Raw genomic sequence first — 20,623 nt, forward strand, 5'->3', positions numbered from 1 at the left:
CTATTCATAAGTGTAATAATTATTGTTTAAAATAAATTTTGTTTACAAATTTGTATTTTTTACTCAAAAATCCTTCCCATGAAAAAAAGAATTTTTAATGATTTCTATGGATTCTTGCAAAGTAATGGTCTAGCAAAATAGCACACGTGTTGCTCTTATTTAACAGGATGGGTGACTTTATTACTTAGTACTTATTGATCTGGCCATCTTCCAAAAGCATGACTCGCTCGGAATCTGACTGAAAATGTGAAAAATAAAGCTCGACTGATGAGTATACACATTTTGCTTCGGTCTGGGTACATTACACAGTGTAATTTGCTGAACACTTCACATCATTAAATTGTTGACAACTTTCAAAGCAAAGAAGAGAGTTTATATAACTTTGCCAATAAATCTGTGTTCACCGACTATTTATTAAGTCTTCCATCCTTGACAGTTTCCCACTAAAATTATTCAATAACTAACTAGCTGAAGTCCCCGGGCTTTAGGCAGAGTTTTTCGAAATCTAATATAGACAGTGACCTTACTCGTGTTTTGAGGGATAAGTGTGCAAAATTTCGTCAGATTTGGAATAAAACTGTTCTCTGTATAAAAATTAAATGCATTCCGTCTGCGTAGAGTCCGCCATGCTTTATATAAATAGATAGATAACCACAGCATATGACAATCTCATTGCGCCTGTTAGCAGAGGACTTATCGAGCATATTCTATTTATTTTTTGATGTAACAGATTTGCCTGAGACTAGTGGCTCTATTCCACCACCCTTAGCCACTCGAGCGGTTTTTGGTATATCATGGCAAGTTTACAAAAACGTTTAGAGCGATTACTCGTCATAATGTGCCAAATTTGTAGAACCTAAAAATATGGGATAAATGACGAAATCTAGGTGGATTCATTGGCTTTAAACCGCGGGAAGCAGTTCATATATGTTCGTATGTGCCCGCCACTACTCGACAGTGAAATAATTTTTTCATAAACATTAATTATAAATGTGAATTATTTTTATTTATTTGTTAGAGTTTTAATTATTTTGAGTGCCTATGTTTATTAAATACGTTTGTATGTTTGCGATATTGTATGTATGAGTGGTTCCTTTGCTGACAGTACTTGTCGCAATCTGTCTAGCGGCGAGCCAGACTGAACTCTTCACGCTAGCCTGGAACGGAGAGTTCTATTTGCACATCACTCCTTGTACACGCAGAAAACCCGAAGTGAACGAACGTCACAAACTGAGCCGATGAACGCCGAAGGCTCCAAAACACATGGCACTCTGCCAGCTCTGTCTGTCAGTGAAAGCAATAAGCATGGCCCCGACAGCCAAACTGACAGTAGTCACGTGCTCGTACCGTCCCGATCTGTTCGGCGATCATCGGCTCACTTCGGGTTTTCGGAGTGTACAAATGATGTGATGTGATGTGCAAATAGCATTCTTCGCCTGGAACCGCGTTGTTGTCATTTTGATTGCGATTGCTGCCCCGAGTTTGTCGATTAAAAGTAGGTGGTGCCTGCCACCCTACCAATATTTAAGAATGTGCTCTGAGTACAAAAAGGTTGGGAACCCCTGCTCTAGTGGATAATTATGAGGCAGAAAAAGGATAACACAAAGGTTGAGCTGGCTATTCAAATCTGGTTACTAAACATCAATACAAAGGCCATTTATTTGGTGAAATTTCAAATCTGAATGGTGTATCCAGAATGATATTATGTGTATCTTATCCTCTATGGAATAAATCCCACAGGCGGAGCCATTCGAGAATAATTTGAAGCCGCTGGGTAAGGAGGAATAATGTAATAATGTATGAAAAATGTTAAAACCCACTTAAATTTTTTCATGACATCCCATTCCTTGCCTCATTCAAAACAAAATCATAAGCCGTTACACCACTCTGCATACAAATCATTTCAAAAATTTGTCATACAAGATGGCTGCCGGGCATTTTCCCCTCACCCAAGATTTGGCTTCAATGCCATTAATACAAAATCGCTATGAAGCTTGGCATTGGTTGCGCTTAAAACCAATCCAAAAACTAAACAACATTTAAAAAAAAATAATACTTCTCTTATTATGACTATATGGGTTAAAGTTCCCCGGCCAGCAGCATTTCTGTGTTGCATACATGGAATGTTGTGTGAATTAAAATCCAACATTTATAACAAATCGATATATTTAGTTCCCATATACAGAGTTAAATATTATGTATAAAAACCTACTGATTGATTACTATAATCTAGAAAGAAATATGTTACATAATTTAAATGAATATGAATGGCGTATACACAACATATTACAATGTAAACAAAATAAAAATAATAATTAAAAAAAACACATTGAAAACAACAACAAAAGGTTACATTTCAGTGTTATGTTCATAAAGATGCCATTCAGTCAAATAATGGTAATAGCGCGTAATATTTCAAAATCACTTGGGAGTGCATTGTAAAAAGTTGGTAATCCACAAAGTAGCAGAAAAGATCTCATTAGATTCCAAATATAAATTCTACTGATAAAATTGAAATAACAGTAGGTATAAATATAGAAGAACAACTTTATAAGTGTATAATTAACTTGTGTAGTTGTACTGCCCTAAAGGAGCAATTGTGTCGGAAGAAAGTGGTTACTTTAAAACACAAATAAAATGTTCTACACAAATACATTTACATAATTTTCTAGCCAGAGTTGCTAATTTTTAAATTACCTATTCAACTATTGTATTTAAATCTAAACTATCACGGAAGATTACCTTGCACACCCAAAACATATGGAAAAGTAGTAAGGGGGTGACAGATTACGCTAAAAGTTAAAAGAGTTTCATGTAACTCCATAATGCTCACCATACAGACCTGTCACACCTAAAAAGATGATGTGTATAAGTGTAAGCATGATGACGATATGCGCCATGATCTGCTAGCCAGGCTATATTAAAAAATTATGCGACCATAGGCAGGAGAGGGGGTCTGAACAATTTACAGAACGCCGTAATTACGCGGCTGTCATCTGTCAAAGTGACAGATCCCATACTAAGAAATGATATTTCACGGTAGTTCTCCAATTGATCTGACCCCGTCTCCTGAGGAAGATTATAAGCGTAGTGTGTCACCCCAACATATAATACGTATATGCCACGCTCAAATTATGCGCGCATAATATAGCCTAATGTGTCTAAGGCTTTATTGGTAATGTGTATGTAAATATTTATTACGTGGTAATAAAATAATGGAGGTATACACTAAAAAAGATTTACTATTTAAAAAAAATACATGATTGGTTTGTGGAAATAATATGTACATGGTTGACCTTGCTTCACAGTTTGTTAAACAAGTATGGAGTTGCTTCAAAGGCTTACGATATCAACAAAGATTATTGCAACAAACTTTGGATTAATCACCTAAGATTACCCTGATAGTGCAAAGTTGTTCAATTGAATTCCATAATATTTTTATGTTAACCCCTCCGACTTTTCGCGAACTTGAAGCTAAGATGTCTTTACCGAAATGTCAATTTCACGAAAACGTTGTGTTATTACCGCCTCACAATCAAAGCTCTATAAATGAAACATTACTGAACGGAGCCGAATAGTAAAAACTGTTTTAGAAAGGTTACAAAATAGGCTTTCAAATTGTTGTATCATAAATAAATATTAACATTTGTAAATATTTAAATTTAGAATGGAAACATGAAAAAATTGTAAAAATGACTCACCTGTAATGTTTTATGTAAAAACGATACTAAAATCACGGATAATGTAAAAAAAAAACACTTATTTCATCGTACAAATGTACAATAAACAATTCTGTCACTTCACTTTTTGACCATTTCATACAAAATATATTTTTAAAAAAATAATTAAACTTGCGAGGCGGGTCGGCACGTCAAACGGCTTTCTTGGCGTCGTTTTACGATTTGGCGGGTAAAATTTGCTTCCACTGAGTAGGTCTTTTTACGGGTTTCTATGGATAACTTTGAATAGAGATGTGAAGCTTCATTCAATACGAATATTCTACTTTTTGTTTTAGGGATGTCACTAGAAGAATAACGGAGTTATGACGATTTTTGTGGAAACACACGCGTTGACGTGTAAACACGCTTATTGTACTTGACTGCTATCGTTATTTTATCGTGTATATCTGCTTACGTTGCTGACCGGTTAATAAACATGTTATGTTGATTTCCAAGTACTTTAATTGCATTCGTTTCCATTATATCAATGATAAACTAAGTATGTACTGAGAAATCATACCTAAATTATGTAAACATAAAAGCAGTCTGATTGTGGAATGATAAACTTTTCAAAAATTGAAGATATGTTTCATCAAACAAGTAGTTTATTGAATAATTAGTAGGCAATTAATGGTTGTTAGTTTGTAACAGGACTGATAATTCATTTATGCGCTCACTTCTCTGTGGAAATGAATATTACATAGTTAATTTAAACTAATCAGCTAGCACAAGTTTCAATAATTATGTTTTATTAATTAAACTACATATTGGTGTTATTCTTTCAATTACACATTAATCTGTTATTTGCACATTTAATGAAATAACTACACTACTGTCCTATAACATATTTCTTCATAATACTATAGAACTAGTACCAAATGTCATTTATTTGTCACACACATTAATTATTTTTTCCTTTACAATTATTTGGCATCGGCATCCTGAAAGTAAACAAAAAAATACAATTAATTTAATTAATTAATACTACTATCTAACGTAGGCAAATAAATTATGTTGTGAACTGAGAATTGCATGGTAAAACCATAAGGTTGTTTGGGTGACCGGATAAATCATCAAAATGATAATTCATCACATCCTTAAAAGTTATATAAAGTGATGAAACAAAAACTTTATTAACTGGGTTAAGTAGGTTAGGTTAGGTTAGGTTAAAAAAAAAAGTTTTTTCATCGTTTTTAATGACTTTATATCATTTTTTAAAAGTGTGTTGAATAGTCACTGTGTTGAGTTAGCATGGAACCAGTTGTTTGAAACCCCAACACATCTGATTGACAATCAAATCAAATTAGAATTTTCGACTCTTGAAGGTTACCATCATCGATCCTCCATCGTTTGATCAACTTGTGATCGGCCGTCGAGCATAACAGCATTACCTTCATCCTTGACGGCTGATCAAAACGGAACAAGGATCAATGTTTAACAGGGACCATTCAAATGTTGAAATAAGATGAAGGTTGAAACAACCCAACCTTAACAGTATCAAATCTATTATATCTATTTACAGACCATGCAGATCTTATTTTTACACCTTTACTTTTGTTTTTACTTATTTACCGTTGCCCTTATGTGGCACTTTTTGGATTGATTATTGTTTTTCATTTTTCCTCTTATTTTCTCTTCTTTTTACATGTATTTTTTCTGGTTTTCTTTTCTTTTTTTTTTAGTAACAGCAACGAGTTTACAGGCGAGAACTGAACTCCGTTGTCTGTTTTGTTTTGTTTATTTTCCCCATTAGGGGTTGGATAACGGGCCTCGTCCCCGCATGCACGACTGGAGCTTCTTATTATTCTTTCTTACCGGGGTACTCCGCCAGTCACCTGCGCCACCCCTGATGAGCGTTGGTGGTCAGAGGGGTGACTGTGCGGGCTGGGGTAACCTCTACCCTGCCTCCGACCTCCTGACGCTTCTTCCCCCTAGGTTCTTTAGGGTTTTATCCCTCTTTTTCCAATACTTATCTTCAGGGAACCACCGGGTGGTCGGCTAAGGGGTGTGGAAGTCCTGACCTGCACCAGTCGCCCCAACCACCACCAATTTCTCAACAGGACTGCCAGTCGTGGTTCGGCGAAACTCCCCCTTCACTCTATTGTTTACTTTACTTTTATGTGTTTACAGGTACTGGAGTGTGGGTCCCCTCCACCAACTATCTGCCTGACACTTAATCTTGATTGTTTTGTTGTTTATTTTTCTGTGTTGTCCTTAGTTTAGTACTTGTAAGCGCTTGCATACCGCTTCATAACACCGTATGCGGGGACTTTGAAGGCCTAGCTTCATTTATATAAATTGTAGAGCCTTTTATTAAAAAAAATTAGATTCATGCGAGAGCTCCGAAGGGGTGACCATAAGTCACCTATACCGGGGTGGGACAGGGTGGGTGTACCTTCAAAGTATCAAATCTATATAGAAAAAATCCTTTCATAGTATGTAAATTCATAGAAAAAATATTTTTTTTATAAAATAAAGCCCATAGACTAAATTATAAAATAGATGGGAACTCATCCTTTCATAGTGCGTAAATTCATATAAAAAATATTTTCTTAATAAAATCAAAGACCATAGACTAGATTGTAAAATAGATGGTTAAAGAAACAATACATACTTCTGACTGGTCAAGGCGGTAGTGTGTGCGCCTTAGGGCCGCAAGCTTGAGGCGCTCAGTGGCCAGGCCCTGCTCCAGCTCCAACACGCGCACGCGGGACTCCATCTCTAGGCGACGGCCCGCCTGCCACGACAGCCCGCTCATGTCAAGGTCCTCTGCAACTCACAACATGTTCAGTGAGCCAATTGGCCTAATCGATTTTATCAACCATTATATGCATGTGCGGCGACCGGATAAAACAGAAAATGATAAAATAATTGGTTAGGAATTTTTTTTTTCTTAACTTTTCTTTAATGTTCTGTTTTGTTGTGAAACCCTCTTGTGTACAAGTATTGACTCCATGGTAATAAGTTAAGATTTTTAACTGTTCCAAACTTATGTGACCCGTAATATTTATACCGCAATTATAAGTAAGGGGATTATAGTTGTTATGGCTATGTACATACCGGATTCCTCGACGAGCGTGGCACAGGCCTTGGCGGTGGCGATGACGGCACCAGTGGCCGAGGACACGGCGCGCGAGGCCAGCGTGAGAGCCCCCAGGCGCTCCGAGCCCCGCGCGGCTCGCACCCGCGAAGCCACCACCAGTTGTGCCGTGCTGGCCGCTATCTCCTGAGAGGCCACCATCAGGTGCTCCAGTTTGCCGCCGCTGCTGGACACCACCTTGTCCGCTGACGTACTGCAATTATTATTAATTTTTTCATGTAAATACTGCACCAGAATTCAAACTGCTCCCAAATGTCTGGAGGAAAATCGCCTTTCATAGACATAGATACTTGAATTTTCAAGGGTATTTTTTTTTGGCTAGAAATGGATTCTGCTGATCATTACTATGCTATAAAATTTCGTACGAAGCAATTGCGTGTACAAATGAAGGAGTTATCAATTTTTTAAGAAAAAATTGTTTAAGCATTTAAAAGCATTTAAGCATTAAAATGAATCACCAACTTCAAAAAGTGTTTTTTCAACTTTGAGGATTTAAAAAAAAAAATCGCACGTTGCGCCACTATACAAAGTATGTCAAAAAATTACAAAAAAATAGTAGTATATCTGTGTGTAAGGATATAATGGCCAACCTTATGATTCCAGAGATAGCCTCATTTTTAATGTCAGTGCCATACAATTTTTTCTTAAAAAAATGATATCTCCTTCATTTGTACACGCAATTGCTTCATATGAAATTTTATAGCATAGTAATGATCAGCAGAATCCATTTCTAACCAAAAAAAATACCCTTGAAAATTCAAGTCTCTATGTCTATGAAAGGCGGATTTTCAGGCCACTGTGCGACGCATGACCTAGATGAGTGTGAGCAAGATCAAGTAAGCAATAGTTGAACATTAATGCAAATGCCTGAAATGTTTGCTTGGGAAAAGTGCTTTGAACCAGGAGTGCGTTGTGTGGACAGGGCTATTGCGGTATGTTATGAGGCTGAGAGTAGTGAGAAGGGAAAGTAGATGGAAAAGAGATCTGGTTATCAAAGACGTCTATTTCAGGCAATGTTTCGATTCTGAATCGTATTCTTTCACTAGGGCCAATACTGAGTATCTTATAAACATGTCAAATCAGTTGACAGAACCAGCAAGGAAGGGTTAAAAAGGGTGGGCAAGTCGGATCTGTGTGGAGGCGACATCAGTTTTCTTTCAAATCAGTATCGATCATTATAAATTGATTTTTCGGTTCGGTACAATAGACGCATCGCAAGTGTTTTGGTTTATCCATACTCAATAAAATATCTCAAAAGAGAACTCACAGTAGCAACTTGGCCCCCATAGCGACGGCCTTGGCGGCGGAGATGAGCCCCTCGGTCCACTGGTGGTTGCGCTTGTAGAACTCTTTGGCAGTGTTGCTGCCGCGCCCGTCCGACACGATCTCCCCCTGCAGCATGCGCGCGCGCTTCACCAGTTCCTGCACGGCCGCCATCAGGCTGGTACACGCGTCCAGGATCTTCTCGTTCACCTCCAGCTTCACACCCGAGTCGGCAGCTCTACTCTTCTTGAGCATCTCCTGGTAATTACAAAAAACAATACATACATAACTACATGGATGGAATGTTCTTCACACAGCCGGCCAGAGAGAATTCAAATTGTTTTTAGATTATTATTAAAATTATGATTTTTTTTTATATCTATTAAGTTGATTTGCATTTCAGTCGCATTTTGAAAATTAATAATTTCTTGCAGGCCCCGCATCCAATCAAAATTTTCATATGGACAATACTGGAAAATAGAATTTTATATTATTGAGTTGGTGCCTTATGAGCACACTTAAGGAAAGAACAAAAATGTTTGTTGTGATTTTGGAAAAATCAATAACTATTACTATTTGTTATAATATATCACAAAAATCACATGGTAATTTTGTTTTATCAAATTACCAAATTAAGAGGAAGTGTTTATTACCTCAATTTGAGCGGCAGCTTCTTCGATAGCCTTCTCCATGTCAGCCAGCTCTCCCTCCACAGAGTCTCCAGCGCGGGTCTCGTCCTGGCCCCCCACCTTCTCCGCCAACGCCCCCACCGACTCCAGCAGCTTCCTGACGCAGCCCGTGTGATGCTCCACTGTCTGCCCATCACCGCCGTTTGTGACGCCATTCTCTTTACACACAGAGCCGTCCATGGTCTTCTCGTCTAACGCCATTAAATAGTTGATGCAGGCCAGCATTGTAATGGCAAGCTCTCGGCATTCAAGGGCCATTTCTAAAACAAAATTGATTTATGAAAATTAAATACATCCATTGTTGTTATAATGAAATATTTATGGTATTAACCCTCCTACACAGGATGGGGGTAATACACAACCCCGCGGCAAGAGTATCTAAGTTGTGTTTTACATCACATAATTATTGATTAATTTAGGGAATCTTATAAAAACTATTGGGTAAATCTGCCGGTACTATTTTTTAAGATCATTAATAAGATAATATCCAATTCTGACCAAATTACTCTACCCTCCTCCCCCAGATCCCCATTACTTTAAGCATTTAAGCCGCGAGTGCGGATGTAACGTGTGTATTTTACTGGAAAGGGTTACAATAATATGTGTTTGAGTTACGCTAAATCTCTTTTACGGTTTTGCATTACTTTGTTTTATTTTATTATATTGTCTGGTTTAAATGGTAGGTATAAAAAAGATTAGTATCTATCTAAAACTAATATCTGAGTGTTACTGGAAAGGGCAAAATGAGTATTAAGAGACACAATGTGGGGGACCCTAGTGAACCTGCTTCGGGTGAAATGTGTTTTTACCTTCAGGCACGTTAAGGTTAAAAGCTTAGAAGACTTTGCAGTCCAGTTGATTAAGGAAATACAGTGAAAAAACATTATCGGTCATTGTTCCCAATAGGCAGGGCCGGCCCGAGCCAAACGGCAAATGTGTTTGTGCTATTGATTTGTTTCTGAGGTAGGCCAGCATTTGCACTATTGCAATAGTCCGTGCGTGAGTGAGACGACGAACGAATTTATGAGTGACTTTGCTCCATCAGAGGGAAAGATGGAAAAAGCCAGAACTCACAGCTAATTTGCGATTCAAGAGAAAGACTATATTGTTCATAGTGAAACCTAAAAATTTTATTTCTGCAGAAGGGATTATATTTGTATCCTGAATTCAAGGAGAGCTTGCCTTCCAGGGGAAGCTATCCACATAAATTCTGTCTTTTTTGGATTTAGTTTAAGGTTATTGACAGACATCCAACTTGAGACTGTGTTAATTAATGACTGTGGGCTAACCACCTCGTTTTTAAGGACGTCTTTTTCGTCCGGAGAACAAAACTTGAAAATCAAACAATCATCTGCGTAGCCTTGTGATTCAAAGCCAGCTGAGTAAATGAGTTGTTCAAGACGATTCGTATAGAGATTGAAAAGAATGGGGCCTAGGACAGAACCCTGGGGAACTCTAAATTCGATAGGAGTTTCAGGTGATGTACATTTATTGAAAGTTACTGAGGGTACTCATCCAGGTAGGTACGATGTCATCCATTGGAGTGCAATCCGTTCATTCATCCGTTGAATGAAACCGTCGATAAGCAGATTGATTTTTGGCAAACGACCAGCGGAGTTCAAGTACCCCACCAATTGTTTGGCAACGATTTTCTCAAGCAGTTTTGATAGGAATGGCAGGTTGGATATTGGCCTGTAATTATCTGTATTATCAGTATCAAGATTTTGTTTTTTTAGTATCAGAGTAATAATTGATTTTTTAAGTGTTCCCGGTACAAATGAATTTACTAAAGACTTCTAGATAATTGCGGTAATTACAGGTGCTATATCCGGAAGACATTATTTTAAGAGCAAGATCGGTATGGGGTCTTGAGCGCATTGCTTGTTTGGGCAAGACTTCACAGCACGTATGACATCTTCTTCCGTTACTGCTGCAAAAGTAGTGAAGTTATCAGAGAGCGGACTTGTTGCTGCGACAGAAGGCAATCCTACCCCACTGAGGGCCTGACTTTTTTCTACTTTACTTCTAAAATATGTCACGAGACTATCCGCTTCAAGAGAGGAATCAACCTTGATGTTGCTCTCTTCACATAAAGTCTTTATATTTTGCCACAGTTTTCGAGGGTCTTTTCCTGCCTCAATTTGCCCACACCAAAAGTTAGATTTTTTCTGCGTTACTTCTTCCTTGTTAGCATTTTGCCTCGCAATCCAAAGTTGCCGATTGCTGAAAGTCGGGATTCGTCTGTAAAACCTCTCAAATTTCCGCATTTCCCTTTTCTTCTTGAGACATTCAGCATCGAACCATTTGCAGCCATTTCGAATGCGGCAGACCTTCTCTGTGAAAGGCGCATTTTTGTCAAGTAATGCCAGTAGCGTAGAATTATAAAGAATTACTAACTCTTCTACCTGGTTTTTACAAAACTTTTCCTTATCAAAGAGCGGCGAGGTTTTCAGTTCATTGCAAAACGCCTTGAAGTCGAATTCTCTCCAATTTCTGGAGATAATGGATTTGAACTCCAATTTTGGAGGATCTGATAGTCCAATGTCCGTAACGTGAATTCTATTTGGGGGAAACCCGACTCGGGAAATTATAACATCAAGTGTACCTCCTGCATCATGAGTAGCTGAATTCACCCACTGCTTGCAGCTGAAGTCACAGAGGATTTTGGTGAAAATTTTGGACAAGGGATCAGTTTTCTTTTCTAAGTGAATATTTACATCTCCTAAAATGCTAACATCGCAGTTGTAGTTGGAGGTGCATTCTAGGAGAGACCTGAATTCATTAAGTAAATAAGCAGTCGGTGCGCACGACCCGGGGCGGTACATGGAGATTATGACGAGGGATGCACCATTGGCAGAAGCCTTGCAACTGACGAACTCGAAAGTGGTATACACCTGACGTATCCTTATACTGTCTAAGCGAATACCACTTTGCGGTACAATTGCAATTCCCCCGTGATTTGTAAAATTAATGTTGGTTGTTTCACTTTTAATGGGCCTTGCAGCTTCATAAACCGAGAACCCGCTTGATCGAAGAGTTTTGATTGAAAGTGAGTCTGCATTTCATCGTGTTTGTTTGCAATGAATCGCGCATTAGAAACAACAGTTAGAAACTTAGGCGGACGAGCATTCCTGGTTTGTGCTAACCGCAGTATTTTAACTAGCTTAACCTTCCTCCCGGCTCTACACCCTCGTTTCCTTCCCTTATGTCGGGGAAATAGTAAACAGTAGTTATTACTGGTAAGAGTCGTAAAGCATACAATTCGTCCAAAGTATATCTTATCATGATTTATGACCCTTACATCGGTACAACGTACCCTTATACCGGTCATCGCTCCATCCCAGCAGAAAACATGTGGCATGCATCTGTGAACTCACACTGCACCATTCAACAAACTAAGGACGGGTTGTTTCGGAGAATTTGAACAATTCATCAAATTTCAACGTTCATTTTCGGGTTCTGTGAAAGACTTAATCAAGTTCTGTTTTTATATCATTGTAGGCTAGTTGCTTGACAAAACTGAAATAAAAACAGAACTTTAAAAAATCTTTCACAGAACTTGAAAATGAACGTTGAAATTTGATGAATTGTTCAGATTCTCCGAAACAACCCGTCCTAAGTCTGCTAAAAGTTTTTGAGTAAAACTTTTACTTTCAATATTTGAAAATGTCTATTAGATCTTAGATAATCTATTAGAATTTACACTATACAATTATTTTAACATAAAAAACACATAATTTGGCATGCTTCACTTATAAGGACGCACTTTAAAAACACTAGTATAAGAACTACCCTTTCAGGAGAATTAAAATCTGGGAGCTTATGTAGATAATAAACCTGAATATTATGCCATCCAACCACTACAGACATTTTTTCATGAAGATGCAATGTTCCTAAAAAGAAAAGTCTTCTTTCGCTAAAGGACGCAAGGAACTAAAAATTGACCGGGCATTAGTGACCGTTATAAGTTAGGGAATAGGTACATTCTCAAAGATTAAACTCGGCTAACCGATGGACGTTTGAAAGTCAAGAGGTATTTACATAATTTTGTAGATTTTTATTGAAATAATCACAAAGATCCCAGATATTTTGTTAAGGGGCCGTTCAAGTATTACGTATGCAGATTTATTACAATTATTTACCCCCTCTTCCCCCTTGTCACCAAAAGTAAGCAAAGCTCTTACCCCCCCTCCCATGCTTACGTAAAAATTGGTACCTATATGCATTTTTCTATTAATGTATTCTGTTTTTTAAGCGAGTACCTAAACTTATTAATTATTTGTGGGAATCCCCGAATATGTATTCTGTTTTCAAACATAGACAATGTGTAAAAAAAAAAATAACTACTGCTGAGCAGTGCTGACGTAATCACTATCTCGACCCCCCGCCCCCCCCATGTCATCAAAAATAAGCAAAGCAAAGACCCCCCCTGCCCCCCTATAGTGCTTACATAATACTTGAACGGCCCCTAATAGCGTATGGGCAGATCAAGTTTACAATAAACATGTGTATTGACTTACGCTCTCCATAAACAATGTCTTTGGAAGTGTTGGAAGTTGCCACTCCTTGAATTACATTAGTGCCAACTAAATGCGCTAACTTGACTATTTGCATTGAAATTTCTTCAGATGGAGCTTTGTCCTTCTGCAAGAAAAAAAATACATTCAATATTTAGACATTAATATTTTTCTGAAATAAATTTTATTTACATAATTTAGAAATTCAAAAGTTTATGACTTACCTCGTACGTGATAAGTTCCTTCTCCAGGGCATTCAACGTCTCTCCTGTGACAGGCAGGAGAGATCTGAAGTACTCCAGTCCACACTGGAGGGAAGAAATGGCAGGATTATCCAGTTCGTGAATAGTTCCTTTAATAATCTCCGAAGACGATTGCAAACTGCTCTTCATCAGAGACCAGCGAGCTAAAGATGCATTTGAAATTTCTGAAAGAATGAAAACCATATGAAGCACAATGTATGTATTATGTAATTTTATATTTGATTTTCATGTTGCAGACTTTAGATTTGAGGGTGGTTTCAGACAAAGCATTTACCTTTTCAATGTGAACTATGCTATTAATATAATGCTTTGTTTATAGTGAGTTTAATGATCACATGTTGATTCAGCCACATACGGGTGCTGTATTACATAGCTCGGATCATAATATACGATTCGCCGCAGGGAGAAGACAACTGTGATTCCGTTCCAAATATTGTAAAATTTAAATTCTTAGGTCTTGTTTAATTAATTGCACCACTCATGTAATGTATGTTGATAGGCCTTAGATCTGAGGGCTACTTGTTGACTTAGGCTGGTTATACAGTATTGTGTTTTGGGTAGAGTTGTCATCAGCTCGCTGCGGAGAGGTAATGAAACACTCCATTATTAATTTAACAACTTAAAAGGAAACACAATACAGCGTAGCCGAGTATAAACACATCGTCACTTATGTTCTAACTAGATACAATTATAAGTAGAGATAACATAATGTAGTGTCAATAAGAACTAACCTCTGGAAAGGGCGATTTCGGCATCTTTGAATTTAGCTAACAGATCAGACAAGGAATCTTCAGTGGATATCTTTTGTTGCAGTAGGTCCTGTAATTCACACTCCAGTGATGACTTTTCATTATTGCACCAAGATAATCTACTTGTTAAACTCTGATATTATATTATTATGTACAGAAACCAAACCAATTGTTTATAGTATTAGTCATAGACCGTGCGGTGCAACCAATTATTGTTAAGTCATCCATAGTACATCCAATTTGTTCCGTATCATTATAGGATCATGCAATTGTGGCAGAAACATCATGTAGGGGGCGGAAAATAATAATAATCAATAAATACATGCATTACAGATTAAATTATACAAATATATAATGTTAGTATAAATAATTTTTCAAACTTAAATAAAGATAAATTTGTTTTAAAAAATAACTACGTCTATGAACTTCTTCAGAATATTGGATGGTTAGAATGTAATTCAATAATTCACGGACAAAACATCAAGACAAATGTACCTCACTCTCCTTTTGTAATTGTTCAAAATCGTTTTTCAATTTACTAAAATTATCTTCAAATTGAGATAAACTTTTTCTGAGTTCATCCTTCTCCACCTTTTGCTGAGCAATTAGATTGTTGGACTCTTCTGTTAAAGCGTTAGCTCTCGCCTTTCATTTTGACATAAGAAATAATAATATAACGTTAAAGGCGAACATGCATTGCGTAATAAAGAATACACATAATAAATAAAATAATATTGGATCAGGAGTTTGCTTTTCTACAACGATTTTTGTCGTTGATAATAACTATTTTTATTTGCCCACATAATATATTTAAAAAATATTATTTAATAAGATATAAAAAGTTAAATATAGCAAAGAAACATAAACAATAATTAAACGAAATTATAAATTTAATATTATATATACCTCACTGTCTCTCTTTATTAAGTCAATTTCCTCTAATAATTTAAAACTATTCTCTTGAACTTCCAATAGAGTACAATTCAAGGCGTCCTTTTCATTGTTAAGCGCCAAAATAGTTTTATTTGCCTCCTCTTTAAGTGTATTTGTGGTAACCTTTTCAAATAAGAGATTTTTTTATTTTATTATGTAGCTATGATCAAATACCCTATAATATTAATAATACATCCAACTACAGCCGCAAGAGGGAGATAGGGTAGCTTGTTTACTTTGACATTCCTTTCAATGGCCGCAAATTGAATTTATTTACTATTTGGTGGGGGTGATTTGCGCTTTCTATTTTGTATTTTTATCAATATTGATAAAATAAATACATAAAAATGTTTAAAAAAGTGGGTTCCGTGTTTCAGTTTACGAACAAACAGCAAAAACACTCCCAAGTCGTTTTTTAAGAAAAAAAAAACATTGGTGAAATGATTTTGTTAAATCCTAGCAAATAGAGTGTTCTTGATTATGTAAAATGTGGATTAAACCATGAAAATATAATTATAAAATCTTTAAGGTTAAATTCAGCAAAGCTGTATTAGTTCCATGTACCATTCATCATCAAAATGACAACTCAACACACCTACATAAAGTTATGAAAAGTGATGAAACAAAAACTAGGTTACACAGGTAACTATTAAACCTAGTTTTTGTTTCATCACTTTTTAAAGGTGTGTTGAATTTTCCTTTTGATGAAATATCACGGAACCGTTATAATCATTGTCAATGTTGATATTCAAAACACATATTTTCATGTTACACCTCACAAGAGCGCCCCTGTCTGTACAGTGTAAAGGCATGGGAGCTGTGTCGCCACCCGGTTGGGCAGCCTTGTGAGGCGGGTTAAGGTAGGGCCTGTAGGAAAGGATTTATTTATGCGGATCTTGAAGAGGCCCGTATTATATGAAGGAGGAAAAGCAGGATTTTGTATGTGTTTTGAATTATCGAATATATTGAATATATTGATATATAATATCAATAAATTACAATTTTTTTATACATTCTTATTATTATATATACATTGATATCTTTTTGTAAAATTTTTCACAATTATACAATGTTTTAAGGTAATAAATTTTAGGTAAAAAAAGTTGAATTGTTTGTATGGGAACATTGGAATTAGGAAAAAAGTTATTTTTCTTTTTTACTTCTACCATCATGTGGAATCATCTCCCTTAAGTATTTTATTATCTTTCTAAACCATCAAAGACAGAAATAGCCGCTTTCATATATTGTTACTGGCAAAAAAAAACAGTAAGTAAGTCTAATCTAATTTTTTTTTAAATTTTCGTCTTCTATAATTTAAACCTAAAATAAAGTACCTAATTTATTAAAATGTGTGTGAGAAAAACCAAGGCGCACAACTCATGCTGCTAGGAGGCGCTAGTGTACCAAGTTGCCATCAGAATGTATGAGAAACGTCAGAAGTTGATAATATTATAAAGTTATTATAATTTGCTAGGATCAACAACTGAATCACCTTAAATAAATAAATCCACATCTATGTATAATTATTGTTATAATTATGTTCTGCGCTAAAATTCTATGAAAATCATTATTATTTTGTGTTGTTTTATTTAATGATTCTGCTTTTTCCAATTAGAAACATTGTGTGAAAATTCAGCTACTATTGAAAGGTATTTGTTAGGATATGCAAGTATGTAATTGAGCACCTTTCAATAATTTGTATATTAAAATATCAAAAGTTTGTAGGATGGTTCACCTGCGCACTTATAAATAAATATAGTAAAAACTAAATAAGTGATTTATGAGTGCTACTTCAGCGTGAGGTCTACCTTTACTTTTCTAGTTTAGCATGCGGTCTACGAATATTTATTAATTTGTTTTGGTTAACTAGATTAGGTTAGGTTTTTAGGCTAGTTTTTTTTCATCACTTTTAAAGACTTTATATCACTTTTCAAGAGTGTTCTGATTTGTCACAGCTCTACGGAAATGTAAAGGTAAACCGCTAAAGTGGTACCCTTTTATGTATATAAAGCCAATCTACCTCATTTTCTTTAGTTAATGATTCAATCTGGCCTAATAATTTTGAATAATTCTCTCGATTTTCCAATAGTGTGTTATTCAAGACATCTTTTTCTTCATTATGTATCAAAATTGTTTTGTTCATCTCCTCTCTAAAGGCCTTTATTGTAACCTTTTCAAATAGTACAAAATTATATTTAAATTATGATTAACTATTAAAATATCCAAGGAAGATATACAAATATCAATGTGTGTTGGACAAAATAATATGTATTATAGAGCAAAATCTACCTCATTCTCTTTTTTTAATAAATCAATTTCCTCTAACAATTTAGAAAGATTGTCTTGGACTTCCAATAGACAGTTATTCAAAGTGTCTTTTTCCGTGTCATGATTTAAAATAGTTTGTTTCATCTCTTCTCTGAGGGTGCATAGTGTAACCTTTTATAATATTCATTAAATTATAATCGACAACTATTAAAATACATATCAAATGTAAGTTACTTTCAATTTTAAAGCATAAATAATAAATATGTATTTACCAACCGAATAAGCAAAAAATATATATGTATTATAAAGCCAATCTACCTCATTCTCTTTTTTCAATAAATTTATTTCGTCTAATAAATTTATACCCTTGACTTCTGCTTGTATTACTTCGTAATTCAAAGTTTCTTTTTCCGATTTGTGTTTCAAAATTGTTTGGTTCATCTCTTCATTAAATTTGTTCAAAGCAATCTTACAATGATAGAAAATGTTAATTTATATTAAATTACCAAACACCAATTTATCAATGCATACTTCATTGAGAGTAATTATTTATAAACAAATCGTCTCCTCGTCAGATTGAAGGTATTTGGAACAGTCCAAGAGCATTAACCTCTAAGAGAGTGACTTTTAGAGAGAATAAAGTGTTCAAAAGAGTAAGATTTTATACATAGTATGGTATTATAAAAAATCAAACATTGTTCAATAATACATATATAATACCAAAATAACCGATTCAATCAGTTATTAATAATAATAAATTATTATTATTAATTAATTTCCGACTTTATGTCCGGGTTAAAACTTCCCTACGGGAAAAACTAAACCCTTCCACACATTTTTCCACAAATGATCATCTAGTCAATCCACATTATGCAAGTGCATTATATATGATGCCTAAATTAATATTATTATTAGGAGGATTCTTCAAACACCGCCACACGGTGTACGTCCATACTCCTTTACGCATTTTTTTTGACGCACATGTGAGGGCCACACTCTCCTAAAGGTTAATGTGAGAAAACTTTGAACGTACTATAGTTTTTATCCGAATTTTCAGAACAAAATGTTTAGGTAGGTAATATTTTGAAAGGTTATAAAAATAATCTTTGAATTTATGTAATAAAATAAACAAACTTGTGTGTTTGAATGACTTCTCCAGTATAAGTGCCTTCATGCAGTCAAAATGAGATATCTAACTTTGACATTTTACTTGACCTGAATATTATTCAGATTATGAACTGAAGCAAATCCTTTGTTTCATTTTGCACAGCTGGTAATGTGGGAAGGAGAAATCTATTGAATCTGAGGTTTGAAAGAGTGGCTAAGAATGAAAATTTAAATCCAATAATTAGGGCACAATAATAGAAAATGATGTCTTATTAACTAGGAGATATCATTTACGAAAGTGCATTGTTTTACGGCACGAATTTGACATTAAGGTAACGGATGCAGGTTTGTTACCTTGCCTACTGACCCATTAGCCTCGCGGTAATTCACAAATATTAGATTGTATGGGGATATACTTTACTTTTTAATGAATCGATTTTCAACGCACAGATTTTTGACAGTAGATACATCGTATTCCGAAAGGACAGAAGCACTGGACAAACACGAGGTGGTGGACTACTGATGGCATTACTGAATGAAGAAAACATGAAGACAGAACGTTTTTCACAACTAGAAACGGGCGATGAAAATTTATGGGTCAAGGTCACTATTCACGACGTTTGTTTGTTTATTTGTGCGGTTTATATACCACCCAGTTCCAAAACAAGTGTTTACACGACTTTTTTCGAAATGCTAATTAGTAATTTAAACTACCTTGTTCGCAAGAAAATTTTAGTGATTGGTGATTTTAATATCAATTCTTCACAAAATCCACGTGCTGTGAAAACCGAACTCTCGTATGTTATGGAACTATTTCAGCTGAAACAATTTAATATAGTGCTGAACTCAAGTGGTCGTACTTTGGATCTAGTGCTAGGTAATTTTAATATGGTCATAGAAAAATCTGATTTCTGTCTTGTTCCAGAAGACAACCATCATCCCACACTTTTGTCAGAAATTAACCTTAAACATGATAAACCGTTAAAAAATCATCATATACTATCAGAAAATAACTTCCGTGGTTGGAATTTCTACAAGGGAGACTTTGAGAAGCTGTACAGCCAACTGCGTGACCACAATTGGCAGGCTATCTTGGAGATTTCCGATGTTGACGAGGCAGTTAAATGTTTTTACGATATCCTATTCGCGTATTTAGATGAATGCTTCCCAAGAAAAAAAAGGCATCGAAAAGAAAACTATCCTAAATGGTTTTCGCGCGAAATTATTGGGGACATAAAGATGAAGCGCATACATCACCGGCGGTGGAGACAATCAGGTTTGGAAAGTGAACACGAGTTATTTAAAACTTATCGTACTAGAATTAAACGCAATATTTCAATAGCCCACAAAAATTATATTTCGGAGGTAGAGAATAACGTGAAAAACGATCCGAAATCATTCTGGAAATATATTTCTGACAAGAAACGTGACAGAGGTTTCTTAAGTCATGTTAATCTAAATGATAGCACACACAAAGGATCCGACATACCGGAAGTCTTCGCAAAGTATTTTCAATCCGTATATAATTCAAAAAAAGTTGATTTTGAATCTTATGTTCCAAGACAGACTGAATCAACAAAAGCTCAAAATATATCTATTCATAGCGTTGATATTGTAGATTTTGTTTTAGCAGTAAAGAAACTGAAACCAAAAACATCGTATGGTCCTGATTTCATTCCACCCTTTATTATTAAGGGATGTTCTGAACCATTATGTAAGCCACTTCTATATATATTTAATCTTACGGTTAAAAACGGAATTTTTCCTAAATTATGGAAGCTGTCGAAAGTCACCCCTTTACACAAAGATGGCGACAAGTATCAAACAACCAACTACCGTCCTATAGCGATTCTCTCCGCACCTGCTAAACTATTGGAAATAATTATCCATAAATATGTTTATACCAAAGTTGAACCATTCTTGATCGAACAACAACATGGATTTAGACATGGCCGATCAACCACTACAAATTTAATGGTATTTACAGATTACTTGTCGAGAGCACTCGATAACAA

General features: G+C 35.6%; 1 protein-coding gene across 3 annotated transcripts in view; it reads right to left on the reverse strand.

Moving 5' to 3' along the window:
• Nucleotides 1-4,145: 4,145 nt before the first annotated feature.
• Hip1 (Huntingtin interacting protein 1) overlaps nucleotides 4,146-20,623 on the reverse strand; it is a 91,207-nt gene continuing 74,729 nt past the window's right edge. For 2 of the 3 annotated variants that reach the window (XM_089636593.1, XM_089636594.1), the window contains 10 exons: nucleotides 15,207-15,356; nucleotides 14,796-14,945; nucleotides 14,283-14,433; nucleotides 13,513-13,715; nucleotides 13,292-13,415; nucleotides 8,736-9,031; nucleotides 8,087-8,340; nucleotides 6,780-7,012; nucleotides 6,334-6,488; nucleotides 4,146-4,660 (listed from right to left, as the gene is read on the reverse strand). In XM_089636593.1, the coding sequence (XP_089492719.1) occupies nucleotides 4,643-4,660; nucleotides 6,334-6,488; nucleotides 6,780-7,012; nucleotides 8,087-8,340; nucleotides 8,736-9,031; nucleotides 13,292-13,415; nucleotides 13,513-13,715; nucleotides 14,283-14,433; nucleotides 14,796-14,945; nucleotides 15,207-15,356 (1,734 nt within the window). In that variant the 3' untranslated portion in view covers nucleotides 4,146-4,642. The remainder of the gene's footprint in view (nucleotides 4,661-6,333; nucleotides 6,489-6,779; nucleotides 7,013-8,086; nucleotides 8,341-8,735; nucleotides 9,032-13,291; nucleotides 13,416-13,512; nucleotides 13,716-14,282; nucleotides 14,434-14,795; nucleotides 14,946-15,206; nucleotides 15,357-20,623) is intronic. The other variant, XM_089636595.1, reaches the window with a different exon arrangement.

Source organism: Hesperophylax consimilis, chromosome 10 (genome assembly GCF_061612785.1).
Source record: "Hesperophylax consimilis isolate HC1 chromosome 10, BYU_Hcon_1.0, whole genome shotgun sequence".
NCBI classification, from domain to species: Eukaryota; Metazoa; Arthropoda; class Insecta; order Trichoptera; family Limnephilidae; genus Hesperophylax; species Hesperophylax consimilis.